Source organism: Notolepis coatsorum (genome assembly GCF_963971535.1).
Source record: "Notolepis coatsorum genome assembly, chromosome: 8".
Classification (NCBI taxonomy): domain Eukaryota; kingdom Metazoa; phylum Chordata; class Actinopteri; order Aulopiformes; family Paralepididae; genus Notolepis; species Notolepis coatsorum.
In genome coordinates this window covers 130,514,149-130,527,431 of record NC_140172.1, presented here as the reverse complement: position 1 = coordinate 130,527,431, position 13,283 = coordinate 130,514,149, and the positions used below count along the sequence as shown (strand labels likewise).

Genomic DNA, 13,283 nt, shown 5'->3' with positions numbered 1-13,283 from the left:
ACAATATCTGAAATGAGAGCAATACCCATGTGAGACTGCATGAACAGCTCAGCATTCAACACCACTATCACCTCCAAACTAATCTCCAAACGTGGTGACCTTGTGGAAACCAAGGACCTCGACATTAACCCCTCTGTCTACAACTGGATACTTGACTTCCTAACTAACAGACCCCAGTTTATTAGGATAGACAATCTCACCTCCCCCACCATCACCCTGAACACTGGCATCCTGCAAGGCTGTGTGCTGAGCCCCCTTCTCTACTCCCTCTTCACCCACGACTGCACTCCTATACATGGCATCAACACCATTATCAAGTTTGCAGACAATACAACAGTGGTGGGGCTCATCAAAAACAATGATGAGTCTGCCCACAGGGAGGAAGAACAACCTGGGCCTCAACACCAAGAAAACCAAGGAGCTCATTGCGGACTTCAGGAAGACTAGAGCCGGCATGCACGCCCCGTCCATATCAACGGGACTGAGGTCGACCGTGTCTCCAGCTACAAATTCCTGGGAGTCCACATCTCCAAGGACCTCTCTTGGACCTGCAGCTTTGTCAAGGACATCTCTCATCCCAATCATGGACTGTTGCATATACTCAATTTATACCTACCTACTGCTTTCACTGTCTACAACTGCCCTACACTGTAATCATAATAATCAAACCTCATACTTTAGTCTAACTGTATAACTCTGTATGATAGCATGTACAATAGTGCTGTATATACCGTGTGTATATATTTATATATATATACTTATTCTTACCATATAGATATCTATCCACATCAGTCTGTACACACCTGTATATAATCCTTTTTACATATATGTAGACACTATACGTATCTGTACACATATCCCTTTATACCTGTATCACTGTACATATTAATACTACAACTCTGTACTTACATCTGATTAGCACTATTATTCAGTAGTACTAATTTATATATTTTATTCCCAGTATTAGGGCTGCAACTAATGACTATTTTGGTAGTCGACTAATCTGTCGATAAAATTTCCGATTAGTCGACTAATCGAAAAAAAATTATATAAAAAAAAAAAAAAAAAAAAAAAAAAATATATATATATATATATATATATATATATATATTATTTTTTTTGCACTACCTATCTTTGTGAAAGTGGCTTCTCAGCTCTGGTCCAGCTGAAGACAGAGCAGAGGAACAGATTGGACATTGAGCATGACCTCAGAGTTGCTTTGAGACTCTTGTCAGGACCAATCAACATCCCCAGTTATCCCATTAGTTCCCCCAAACTTACTGTCGGTCTGTCATGTTAAGCTAAGAAGTCTTCAGCTGGCTGGACCAGAACTGAGAAGCCACTTTCACAAAGATAGGTAGTGCAAAAAAAAAATATATATATATATATATATATAATAATTATATATATTTTTTTAATGACTAATCGACGCAACAATTCCTCGTCGACGATTTTTTATAATCGACGTTGTCGATTATGTCGACTAATCATTGCAGCCCTACCCAGTATAATCACATGTATATTGTAAATTACTATTGCACGTTACCGTTACACTCTGGTCGGATGCCAAACTACTTTACATTGTGCTGTATGACGACAATAAATGTGAATGTAATCTAATCTAATGTTTATGAATACACAGACTATGATGCAACTATCCCTTGTGCCATTAAAAGGTACATAGAAGCCCAGGGCCTGTATTTATCAAACATCATAAAGTAGGAGTGCTGATCCAAGACCAGACTTTAGTGAGGTGCATTTGGCCATGTGACCTGGGCACTGGTCGTAGGTCGGCACTGTTATTCTTAGAAGTGGGATAAATATGGGCCCTGGCTTGGATGTGTGTGGAGAGTGTGTGTGTGTGTGGGGGGGGGGGTGGAAACGATGTCACTAGGTTCATCACACCGGTTTGGTTGAATAGCTGTAGGCCCATAACAGTTCCAGGAAGCTGGTGAACTCTAGCCCATAACCAACGCCCCTCCACAGGTTAAAGTCCAATTCATACTCTAACTCCAAGTGTAGTGTGTGTACTTCTTTATCCAGCGACGCCTCTAGGTGTAGTGTGTGTACCTCTTTATCCAGAGAGGCCTCTAGGTGTAGTGTGTGTGTACTTCTTTATCCAGCGAGGCCTCTAGGTGTAGTGTGTGTGTACCTCTTTATCCAGAGAGGCCTCTAGGTGTAGTGTGTGTGTACCTCTTTATCCAGAGAGGCCTCTAGGTGTAGTGTGTGTGTACCTCTTTATCCAGCGAGGCCTCTAGGTGTAGTGTGTGTGTACCTCTTTATCCAGAGAGACCTCTAGTGGCGCTTTTCCACTGCATGGTACCTACTCTACTCTACTCTACTCTACTCTGTATTTTCGGTTTTCCATTACCAAAGTACCTGGTACCAGGCTGGTACCAGGTACTTTTTCGGTACTTTTTTAGTCCCTGCTCGAGTCTGGTTCCAAGCACGAGCCAAGCGGGTAGAACTGGTACTATAAAAGTCACGTGAAACACTGCAGACCACTGATTGGTCAGAAGAGAGACGCGTCACTAGTTGGAGAGTCTGAACTGGTCTGAACGAAAACAGACAGCCGCCATCTTTAATGTCTCGCATAGGATTTCATTATGGTTGCAGCAGGCACAAGTTCAATAAACAAACGATACAGTCACTGTATATTCTGCCTCATTTATTGATTAAACAAAACCGACATCAACACAATTTGCCACCGAGCGGAGAGTTTAGTCTCGCAAAAAGATCGCTGACTTGTTAAGGCTTAAGCTCCACAACGGTGGAAGGAATGTTCTAATGTGCTAATGTTGTCCTAGCGTTTTAGCATGGCTATCGTACATAGCGGGTTCAATATAACTCGCTATTGATTGTTTGTACGAGTAACGTTAATGCTAGTAGAATAGACACAACGTGAGGTAATCACCATCCATTTTAAACCGGTTATTACCTAATGCTAACGTTAGCAAATAGACGCGACTGGTAACGTTACAGCGTTGTTGGCTGCCTGGTGTGATCACAGCGCATGCGCATCATGCACCCAACACCGGAAATAATGCCGTTTTGAGCAGTTTATAAAAAATATTTAAAATGTTTATTAGCAACGCCGAGCTTTCAAACCATCCCGTATCTCTGTCGGAAACCCTCGTGCAACTGTGAGTACATTTGAAATGTCTCTGTGATACTTGTATAACGAACAGTTCGGCCAGAACCAGTCCTTCAGGGTAAATCTAGGTTGGTTTCCTATTGAGGATCAAGTGACTGTGGATTCACTCGGTGAGCTCTCATGCTGATCACCAGCAGCCCCGCCTCCCCACACGGAGACAAACTGAGTACTTTATTTTAGTACCTGCAGTGGAAAAGCAACATGGTACCAGGTACCTAAAGCGAGTAGAGTAGAGTAGAGTAGAGTAGAGTCGAGTAGGTACTATGCAGTGGAAAAGCGCCATAGGTGTAGTGTGTGTGTACCTCTTTATCCAGCGAGGCCTCTAGGTGTAGTGTGTGTGTACCTCTTTATCCAGCGAGGCCTCTAGGTGTAGTGTGTGTGTACCTCTTTATCCAGCGAGGCCTCTAGGTGTAGGGATCTATCAGACATGAGGAAACTGCGGGTCGTCTCAACCATGGGCTGAGGGCCAGGCTTCTCTGGGGCATACTGCACCTTACGGATCACCAGCCGCACAGAGTTCCTAAAAACACATACACAAGTGCACACACACACAAAAACACACGCATATATTTTAAATGCTGAATTTGTATTCACTGAACAGGTTAGTACACCTCTGGCGTGTATATATATACAATTTCTCCAGGGTGTACTAACTGTACCTCATGAATCACTAGGCATGCAGAGTTCCTACATTTGCATATAGTCGCTCAGACTGAGACACACACACACACAATAAATGCTTCATTTAAATCCACAGATCAAATCACACAATGAATAGTTTTCAAATACCAGAGGTTCAATATGCTTTAGGAACATCTATGGATATAAAAAAAAAAAACATCTTCTCTGACACACCGCCCGTCTACCTATTACAGCAGAGATGGGACAAAACAATCACACAGACCGTCTTGTGGTTAGCACAATTAAAAGGGCCACTTTGGGGATTTTCTACTTGAATCCTATTGTTTTATTGTGAGGAGGACATGCTAGTCGGACATGGAGACGTGTTCTGTGTCTCAAGAGCTCGGCCACATCACCATGTTTTTGTGAGAAATCTCTTAGTACTTAGCATTTGCTTTTCAGCATTTATTTTGGCAGCAAAACTGTATCACAGTTCTCGATTTCTTTGCATTATTATTCCATTATTATTAAGTCCACAATACAATATCAGTTCGAAAATATTCTATATCTTGCCCAGCTCTACTGTTCTCTCAGCAGCCTGAAAACACCACATTAGATCATGTGTACTGGGCACGGCTGGAACTCCCATTAGGTAGCTGGTGAAATATAGGTCAACAATGTTGGTAAAAAAACAAGGTTTTCCATGTTCATGATCACTCATAACTCATAATAAGCGACTCATTACTGTATGAAGTGCATAATCACCTTTTGTGAATCTTCTCTTCTATTGATTTGGCACAGAAAGCTCTGATCTCAAAATCGACACCACATGCCTGAAAGGCAGAGAGAGAGAGAGAGAGAGAGAGAGAGAGAGAGAGAGAGAGAGAGAGAGAGAGAGAGAGAGGGGGAAAGACAAGCCATGAGGAGAACATGAAATACTACAACAGCCAAGTCGAGTAGACGCTTTTATCCAAAGCAACTTACAAATTGTGTACAACAAGTCAGCAGGATGGGCACACCTCTGGCAGATAAGGGCGTTGTTAGTCAGTTTAGAATCCGAGTGCTACACTCTTGAGTGCATAGTAGTATAGATATATTAGCATAGTAGGTAGTAGAGCTGTGAATCTTCACTGGTCTCACGATTCGATTACGATTCAGCTGTCCACAATTCGATTCTACGATGCAGCTCAATAATATATTACATCCTCAATTTATAATCTATATTACTGCACATGGCTACTTTTTCATAAATTAATACAAGATAAATTTACTTTTATTTAGAAAGTTCTTAAATTAGAATGTCAAAATAAATGTCTTTACTAGTGTTTCATGATAGATACTAAAAAGGTATGTCGATACCCAGCGGTAAAAAAAACGGTTCAATACTCTTTTTATTAGTATCAGTATCAAATAATACTTTTAGAATAGCCTGATGCTGTATTTTTTACGAGTTGAGTGGATGCATGACCAGAGCACTAGCTTTAATAATAATAATAGATTTGATTTGTAGGGCGCTTTATATTTGTGGAGCAAATCCCAAAGCGCTACATTGTAAAAGAACATAAAAGCTAGCAAGAGTAAAAGAAAAAAATATATATATTTTTTTTATTTTAAATAATCGATTATGTTCCATCATTGCATCGAATCGTCGACGTCGCGATGCATCTTAGAGTCGAGAAATGTCCACAACCCTAGTAGGTAGTAGTATAGGCATAGTACATGGCACATGGTAGATAGTAGTATAGACATGGTAGCAGAGTACATAATAGTAAAAGACGTAAGGTTCGTTCTTTTCTTTTTATATTATACAATTATTAAAATACATGTTACAGCAAGTCATACATTCTATTAAGGATAGGAAAATGTACATGCGAGTGTGTATGAATGTATGTGTATGTATGAGTGTATGTGTGTATGAGTGTGTGTATGAGTGTATGTGCGTATGAGCGTATGTGTGTGTGTATGTGGTACCTTTCCAGTGTCCTCTGGTCCTGGTTGTAGAGTGACCGAGCAGGGGAGGTTCTGAGGAATCTAAATCAGAAAAGGACAGGAAAGAAAACTATGGTCAATATTATAAATCAGAATACTTTAAATATCATCACAACAGAAGAGAAATGATCCCATCAGAAAACTACTGTACACATCATCAATGCATACATATTATCCAGTAGGGCTGTCCCCGACTAAGGATTTGGTTAGTCGACTTTGATTGGCCGAAATTAGGCGATAGTCGACTATTAGTCGACTATGACAAAAAAATAATAAAAATCATTCGATTTGGGCTGTGGGTGCTTAATGTCTGAAGGAGTCGACTGAAGGCTTCTTGTCCTCTGTGAAAGCATGCAATTGGTCCACTGATGGATACATCTTGATATTTGTCTAGTCTAGTGTGTTCATTAGATGGGTTAAAATCCTCGTTCAGTGCCTCTGTGCCCGTTTTCTTAGGAAGTTAGCCTCTGGTATGCGTGCCATTAGCGTTAGCCACGCTTCTAGGCCTCTTTTCTTTTGGAAAGAATGATAAAAAAAAAGAAAAAAACGTACAATTTCTTTTTATTTTTTGCATTAGACTAAGAGGTAGGCAGTCGACTACGGCTCCTTTCGACCGATTAGTCGACTATTCTACTAATAGGGGTCAGCCCTAATATCCAGTATGTATAAATGTGTCTTAACTAAATGATATGTTCCTCTCAGTAAAGTAGAAGGGTGTATATATTACTCACAGTAAAGTAGAAGGGTGTATATATTACTCACAGTAAAATAGAAGGTGTATATATTACTCTCAGTAAAGTCGAAGGGTGTATATATTACTCTCTAAAGTAGAATGGTGTATATATTACTCCCTAAGTAGAAGGGTGTATATATTACTCACTAGGGGTGGGAATCACCAGTTTCATCACGATACGAATGAATGAATGAATGAATGAAAACTTTATTTAACAGATTGCAGAATGGGTACAATACAGTACGGCTCAATACATACAATTGTTAAGGGGATGCAGACCTGAGAAAGACGTTTGTCTTGTTTCCATCAGGGTCCCCCAATATTGATTATTTGGACAACGATACGATATTTGCAGATATCACAAAGTCTGCCACGATATGATACGATTCGATTCAGGTGCCTGCGATCGATATGAGACGATATCATATGCCCATTTAACACAATCAGTAACAATTATATCAACTCAAAAAAGGAAACAAAAATATCATTTGACATTTTCTAGCTCTTCCAGACATTTAAATAAAAAACAATCTATTGTTTTTAATACAAATAGACCTCCTGTTCACTGTAAAGTGCCACATTTTGATATATTGAGCTTTAAAAAATTTCACATCCTATTAAAGAAACTTAAGTTCCATTTCTTGGAACTCGCAACACACGACCTAAAACCCCTCCCTACCGCTCTCTCCCAAACCGTTCCTACAACAATTGTTTTTATGTTGCATGATCATGTATACATTTATTATGTATTATATTTTTTATGTTTAAATATCAACATTATCTGGCCATCCTCAGTAAATACCATCAAACTCCTCTGACCTCATCTGGTCTGCGACGCGAACACACACACACACACATACATACACACACACACACACACACAGAGAAAGGGAGAATGGTTATAGCAAACTTAATGATTTTATATATTTCAGCTGATGAAGTTAAATGTTTATTCAGGGATGTGATTGCGCCTTAACACTTTGAGTGCCAGCCACGAGAAATCTCGTTAGTTCATGCCAACGACGAGAAATCTCATTATTTAATCGTTATTGCTTTTATTAGCGAAATCCATAAATTTTTCATCATTCTAGCCTCACCTTATCATTGGGGCTGTCTATGAGCTCGAACAGGGAAAATACCGCCCCCTATCGTCTCCCGGATGGTAATGCACCCTTTGAATTGGACTGAATGAAAACGCATGGGGAAAAGAAAATCCAGAATCCACATTTTACTTGTCAGGCATGTAATCCGTGCCGATTGCAGTCTTTGTGGTCCCTCAGAACAGCGTGGAATATGTGTTCGAGCACCCAGCGTTGGATCAATAAACGCGATCGATATTTGGAATGGCGATCAGGAATTGGAATAATCTTTTTGGAGAACATCTGATCTGAGGTAAGGAATCTATTTGACCAGTCTTGGGATAATCTGAGCTTTTTTCACAGATCTATCAACGTGTCCCGTATGTGTGTGTGTGTGCTGATCAGGAAATAAGAATCGATTTTTCAGCCCGCTTCTCTAGCGTGCATAAGTACACATATACTATCGATAATCTAGCGTTTATTTGAAAACGATTCATAAATAGGCTGAAAAATGACAGTTTTTTGTGTATTCCAGTAAAGGGCGATTCCTGCAGTAAATTCTCAAAAACGAGCATTTTTCAAAATGGTATAAAACGGAGATGTACAGATGAAAAAACAATCCGTTTCGACAATGTTGACTGCAAGCAAGTCATTGATAAGCGACGGGCGTATTAGACACATAGCCATAATTTAAAATATAGTTTATGCATTTGCAAATGTGCTCGCCCTCCCATTGAATAGAGCGTTGGCACTCAAGCGCTAAATCGTGCGCCCCCTGCTGGCACTCAAAGTGTTAAGAAAAAAAACTGAACATTTTCAAACCCCCCCCATTGAAATAAACACTCCATTTGAATTAATCATTTTATTTGTATAGATTGAACTGTTCACAGGGAAGAGGAAGGTGGGAGAGGGACAAAGAAAATGAATAAAATATCTCAGTGTCCCCCTAAAATATTTTAAAGGGGAACTATCTTATAAATGGCCTTTTTGAGTGTTTAGCATTGTTTCCTAGCTATGTGAACTTATATTAATATGATCTATGTCTCAAAATTCTCATATTGGCGCATTCTTCCAATTCTCCTCTCACAATATTCACCCTCACTGAACTGAGTCATTTGAAAATGTGCCCTATATGTGATGTCACAAAGACACCGCTGCATGTTAATGTTCAGGGGGGCCGGCCCGGCGCAGTGGTTTAGGAGCCCAGGCTCAAAACAGCTCGAGATCTTGAGGTAGAAAAATGCTGTTTTTGAGGACTTGATTAGAAATACAAAACAATGAATAAAAAAAATATATATATTACAGAGGTGTTCCATAGACTCACAGGAATTGTGTAAATGTGCCCAAATAGTGAAAGAAATAGTAAAATAGTTCCCCTTTAAGGAGTCATGTTGACCCCTCCCAAGTCATCCTGGCTCAAACACTGTAACGTTAGGACCTTATCTTTTCTTCTTTGCAACCAGATTGTGCAACACCTGTAACCGCCTCCTCTGGAAGTCTTGCCTACTGCAAAGGGCTGCAGTTGGACTAATGGACTCTTTTGCTTTTCTTTTGCTCTCCAGGTGGATTTTGAGAATGAAGGTGGTGACATTTCTCCATCTCAGCTTCTTGGTTATGTCTCAGTTGGCTTCTGTACCTCATGCTTGAGAGTTTGATGTTTCTACAGAGCTTCACATTAACTGGACAATGCTTGCTCTCCCTTGAGTGGTGTTGAGTGGCAGACTGCTGCACTGCTTGCAGGTTGCAAGTGACCTTCCCTGGTTGGTCAGTTTTACAAAAACAATCCAGTGTTAGTGTGTTTCCTTCTACCTCGACTGTCTCTTGCAGCCAGCTCCATTTTAAACAGTTAACCACCCCCCTCATCAATGGTCTTGACTTCAGGGCTATTAAATGATACTTTGGCCTAGGTTCATAGTTCTGCTATTGAAAGAAAGAGACATTTTTAGTTTTAGTATTCAATTCAATTCCAATGATTACTATTAAACACTTTAAACATGTTTCTCAATTCACTTGAATTAAAATACAAATGAGACAAATAGCTGTTATTCTAAGCTTTTAAAATGAATGGTGAGTATAAAGAATAAATAAAAGGTGAGGAGATGCTGAAAGCTATGAGTGATGCCATTATTAATCATAGATAAAATGGTAAAAAACTGTTAATTAAATAACGTTACATTCGGTCCAATATTTGTGAAGGATTCGGCCAAATCCCAAACCATTAAAAAAAAGGACAAAATCCAGCCGATTCCACATTGCTAATTGATATAATATAACGTTACTCTGTCCAATATTTGTGAAGGATTCAGCCGAATCCCAAACCATTAAAAAAAGGACCAAATCCAGCCGCTAATTATAATATAATATAACGTTACACATTAAAAAGTATTGGATGATACTGTAGTCAAGTAGACTGGCTAGCAGTGTATTCTCAAAACCGCTAGGTGGCAATGTGTATCAAGCTAACGTTACCTAGCTAGATGCAACGTTAATTGCAGCTGTGTATGCATACAGTAGTGTTCACCCTGGTTATCGATATCATCATAGCTCGTTCACGTCCCCGACATACATGCCAACCCCCCCCCCCATTTTCCCCCGGGAGAGTCCGGTTGTTCGTTTCGTTGTAACATTAGCTATTCGAGATGTTAGTTAGCTTAACTTAAGTTACCTCAGGTTACACAGGACAATTTAGTGTATTTTCAGGAAATTCAGCCAACATAAATAATAAAGCCTATAACTAGTAGTATACACAAACACAATGAAACATATTTGACTTACCTTAGCTAACGATGACAACCAAAATCCGGCAGGTGTTTCAAACGCGAGGAAGGATGTTTGTGAAGGACCTTGGCTTTGATGTCTTTACAGCATCTCGCGCCACTCAACAAAACTGCGAACATTATCGATAGCCAATGAAAATCTGCTATGCAAGAATAGCAGGTCTGATAGATGTTTCTTTCGCGTTTCGCTTAGACCAGGTGGAAAAAAGCTCAATATTAGCTTAGATTAGTTAGCGCTAGCGGTTAACGTTAATTTCGGTATTTACGGCGACGTGGGCATACACGAATGGCGAGGATGCAAAGCATGTTAGACTCATAGAACCCGTTGCGGTAAAAAAAAAAGCGGAGACTTATTTTGGGTCGCAAAATGTGACCAAATAGGCGCACTGAGGAGCCCTGCTGTAACGTCTTCCCACACAGGGGCATTTAACGTGCGGTTACTGCTGCCAGATGGTTTGTTTTCACATATTGCGTGATGATCTCACGCAGATCCACCTGCCAGAGCTGCGCTTGGGATTTCAAAATAAAAGTATCGATATGAACTGATCTTTTTACGTTGCATCGATCCTATTGGATCATTGATAATTAGATTGATATATCGATCTGGATCGATGTATCGTCCCACCCCTATTACTCACAGTAAAATAGAAGGGGTGTGCATGCTGGCCCAGCTTCTTGAGCAGTCTCTCCTGCAGGCGGCTGTTGGGCTTGTGTTCCTCTGGGACAGGGGGCTTGTGTTCCTCTGGGACAGGGGGAAATGCCTGGAAGGGTGAAAATCAAACCAGAACCGTGTGAATCAGAATTAAATCAGCGCAGACACACAGCCCTAACAGAAGACCATGAAAGTAAAGTAGAGGTTGACATGTGTGCCTGAATTTGTCAGGTTGGGGTTCAACGGTGGGTTAAAAAAAATACCCAACCCTTGAGAATCCCAAAGCACTTGGAACGTGATACATTCCCCAAAAGCACACAAACTATAAATGTTCACAACAGTCCCAACTTACCATCTTGGAATTGGACAGTTGGACAGATATTTTTCCAGAAACTCTACCTGGAAGGTGGAGATGTACAGATCCTTTCGGAACGACAGGCCCAGCACATCCAGGTCCTCGCGCCCGTAACGGAACGCACACGTCAGGGTGACGAAGACTACAAAATGAGAGGAAGCGGAAAGTGTGAGAAGAAGAGCAGAGGAAGTAAGAAGCAGGAGGAATAGGAGGTAGAGAAGGGATGGAGGAGGAGGAGAGAGGATGTGACATAAGGGGTAGGGGAGAGGAGGACGAAGAGATAGAGGATTAGAAAGAAGAATTCCAAACAGAGGGCAGGAACAAGACAAAGGAGGAAATGTTAGAAGAAGATGAGGAAGAGGAATAATAGACAGGAGACAATGAAGGATGGGGAGGAATGTGGGAATGTGTCATGTACGGTTGCCACCATTAATGAGGTCACTCAATCAATCCCACAATACAAAGCATCCAACACATCCTCTTTTGCTTGTTAGCGATCATTAGCACGAACATAAGCTAACAAAGACTTGAGCTAACGTCAGCCACCAAATGTTGCATCCAATGCTAAACTACCAACTGTAGCTAACCGTAGTGCGTCTTAACTGAATGATATGTAACTCTCAGTAAAGTAGAAGGGTGTATATTATATATATAGTACTAACCGTAGCTTAGCGTTGGATGCAACATTTGGTAGCTTATGTTAGTGCCAACAGTGTCTTGATTAAACACCAACTAGTGTTAGCTGTAATATTTGGTAGCCGACAAGAGCAGCCGTAATGTTTGGTGGCAAATGTTAGCGCCAACACTTGCTAACAGAAACAAATGTTAGTGCCAACACTTGCTAACAGAAACAAATGTTAGTGCCAACACTTGCAAACAGAAACAAATGTTAACGCCAACACTTGCTAACAGAAACAAATGTTAGTGCCAACACTTGCTAACAGAAACAAATGTTAGTGCCAACACTTGCTAACAGAAACAAATGTTAGTGCCAACACTTGCTAACAGAAACAAATGTTAGTGCCAACACTTGCTAACAGAAACAAATGTTAACGCCAACACTTACTAACAGAAACAAATGTTAGCGCCAACACTTGCTAACAGAAACAAATGTTAGCGCCAACACTTGCTAACAGAAACAAATGTTTGCGCCAACACTTGCTAACAGAAACAAATGTTAGCGCCAACACTTGCTAACAGAAACAAATGTTAGCGGCAACAATTGCTAACAGAAACAAATGTTAGCGGCAACACTTGCTAACAGAAACAAATGTTAGCGCCAACACTTGCTAACAGAAACAAATGTTAGCGCCAACACTTGCTAACAGAAACAAATGTCCTTTGCGTTGTGGGATAAATTAATTTATAGCGGCAGCCATACTAAACACAGTCGCCCATTCCTGTAGTGTGGCTAACCTGAGTGTTCTCAGGCTGAGTCAGGTTTCGCAAAGGGGGGGGGGGGGTGAAAAAAAACTGTTTCAACAGGCTGACACATGAGACCACCCGTATCAAAACACTCACACACACATGAAAACAAGAAAACCAACAGCCAACAGGGTTGTCAGCAGTGCCTACCTTTCCGGTCTTTCAGATACTCCGGATCCACCAGGATCACTCCATCTGCCAGAGGGGAGAAAGAAAAGCACATCAGTATCCGTCCATCTTATGCTAATCTATTTCTATTCTATTCCATCTATTCTTATACTCATTCCATGTCTGCACTTTATGCATTGCTTTTATTTAGTCAGAAACCTGCTAATAGTCTTTCATAGGTTTTAATGTCAGAAATCTATCATAATCATTAAGAAATCTATTACAATCTTCTTTATAGATTTTAATGACAGAATTCTATGAAAGTTTTTCCGGGAGGTTTTAATATCAATTCTTATAAATTTTATACACATGTCTATGTTGTGTCTACAT

At 40.4% G+C, this 13,283-nt stretch overlaps 1 protein-coding gene across 4 annotated transcripts in view; it reads right to left on the bottom strand.

Moving 5' to 3' along the window:
* arrb2a (arrestin, beta 2a) overlaps window positions 1-13,283 on the bottom strand; it is a 52,269-nt gene that overhangs the window by 14,221 nt on the left and 24,765 nt on the right. For all 4 annotated transcript variants that reach the window (XM_084319624.1, XM_084319625.1, XM_084319626.1 and 1 more), the window contains exons 4-9: window positions 12,936-12,980; window positions 11,405-11,502; window positions 10,992-11,114; window positions 5,747-5,806; window positions 4,541-4,608; window positions 3,539-3,674 (exon numbers count right to left, since the gene is read on the bottom strand). In XM_084319624.1, the coding sequence (XP_084175750.1) occupies window positions 3,539-3,674; window positions 4,541-4,608; window positions 5,747-5,806; window positions 10,992-11,114; window positions 11,405-11,502; window positions 12,936-12,980 (530 nt within the window). The remainder of the gene's footprint in view (window positions 1-3,538; window positions 3,675-4,540; window positions 4,609-5,746; window positions 5,807-10,991; window positions 11,115-11,404; window positions 11,503-12,935; window positions 12,981-13,283) is intronic.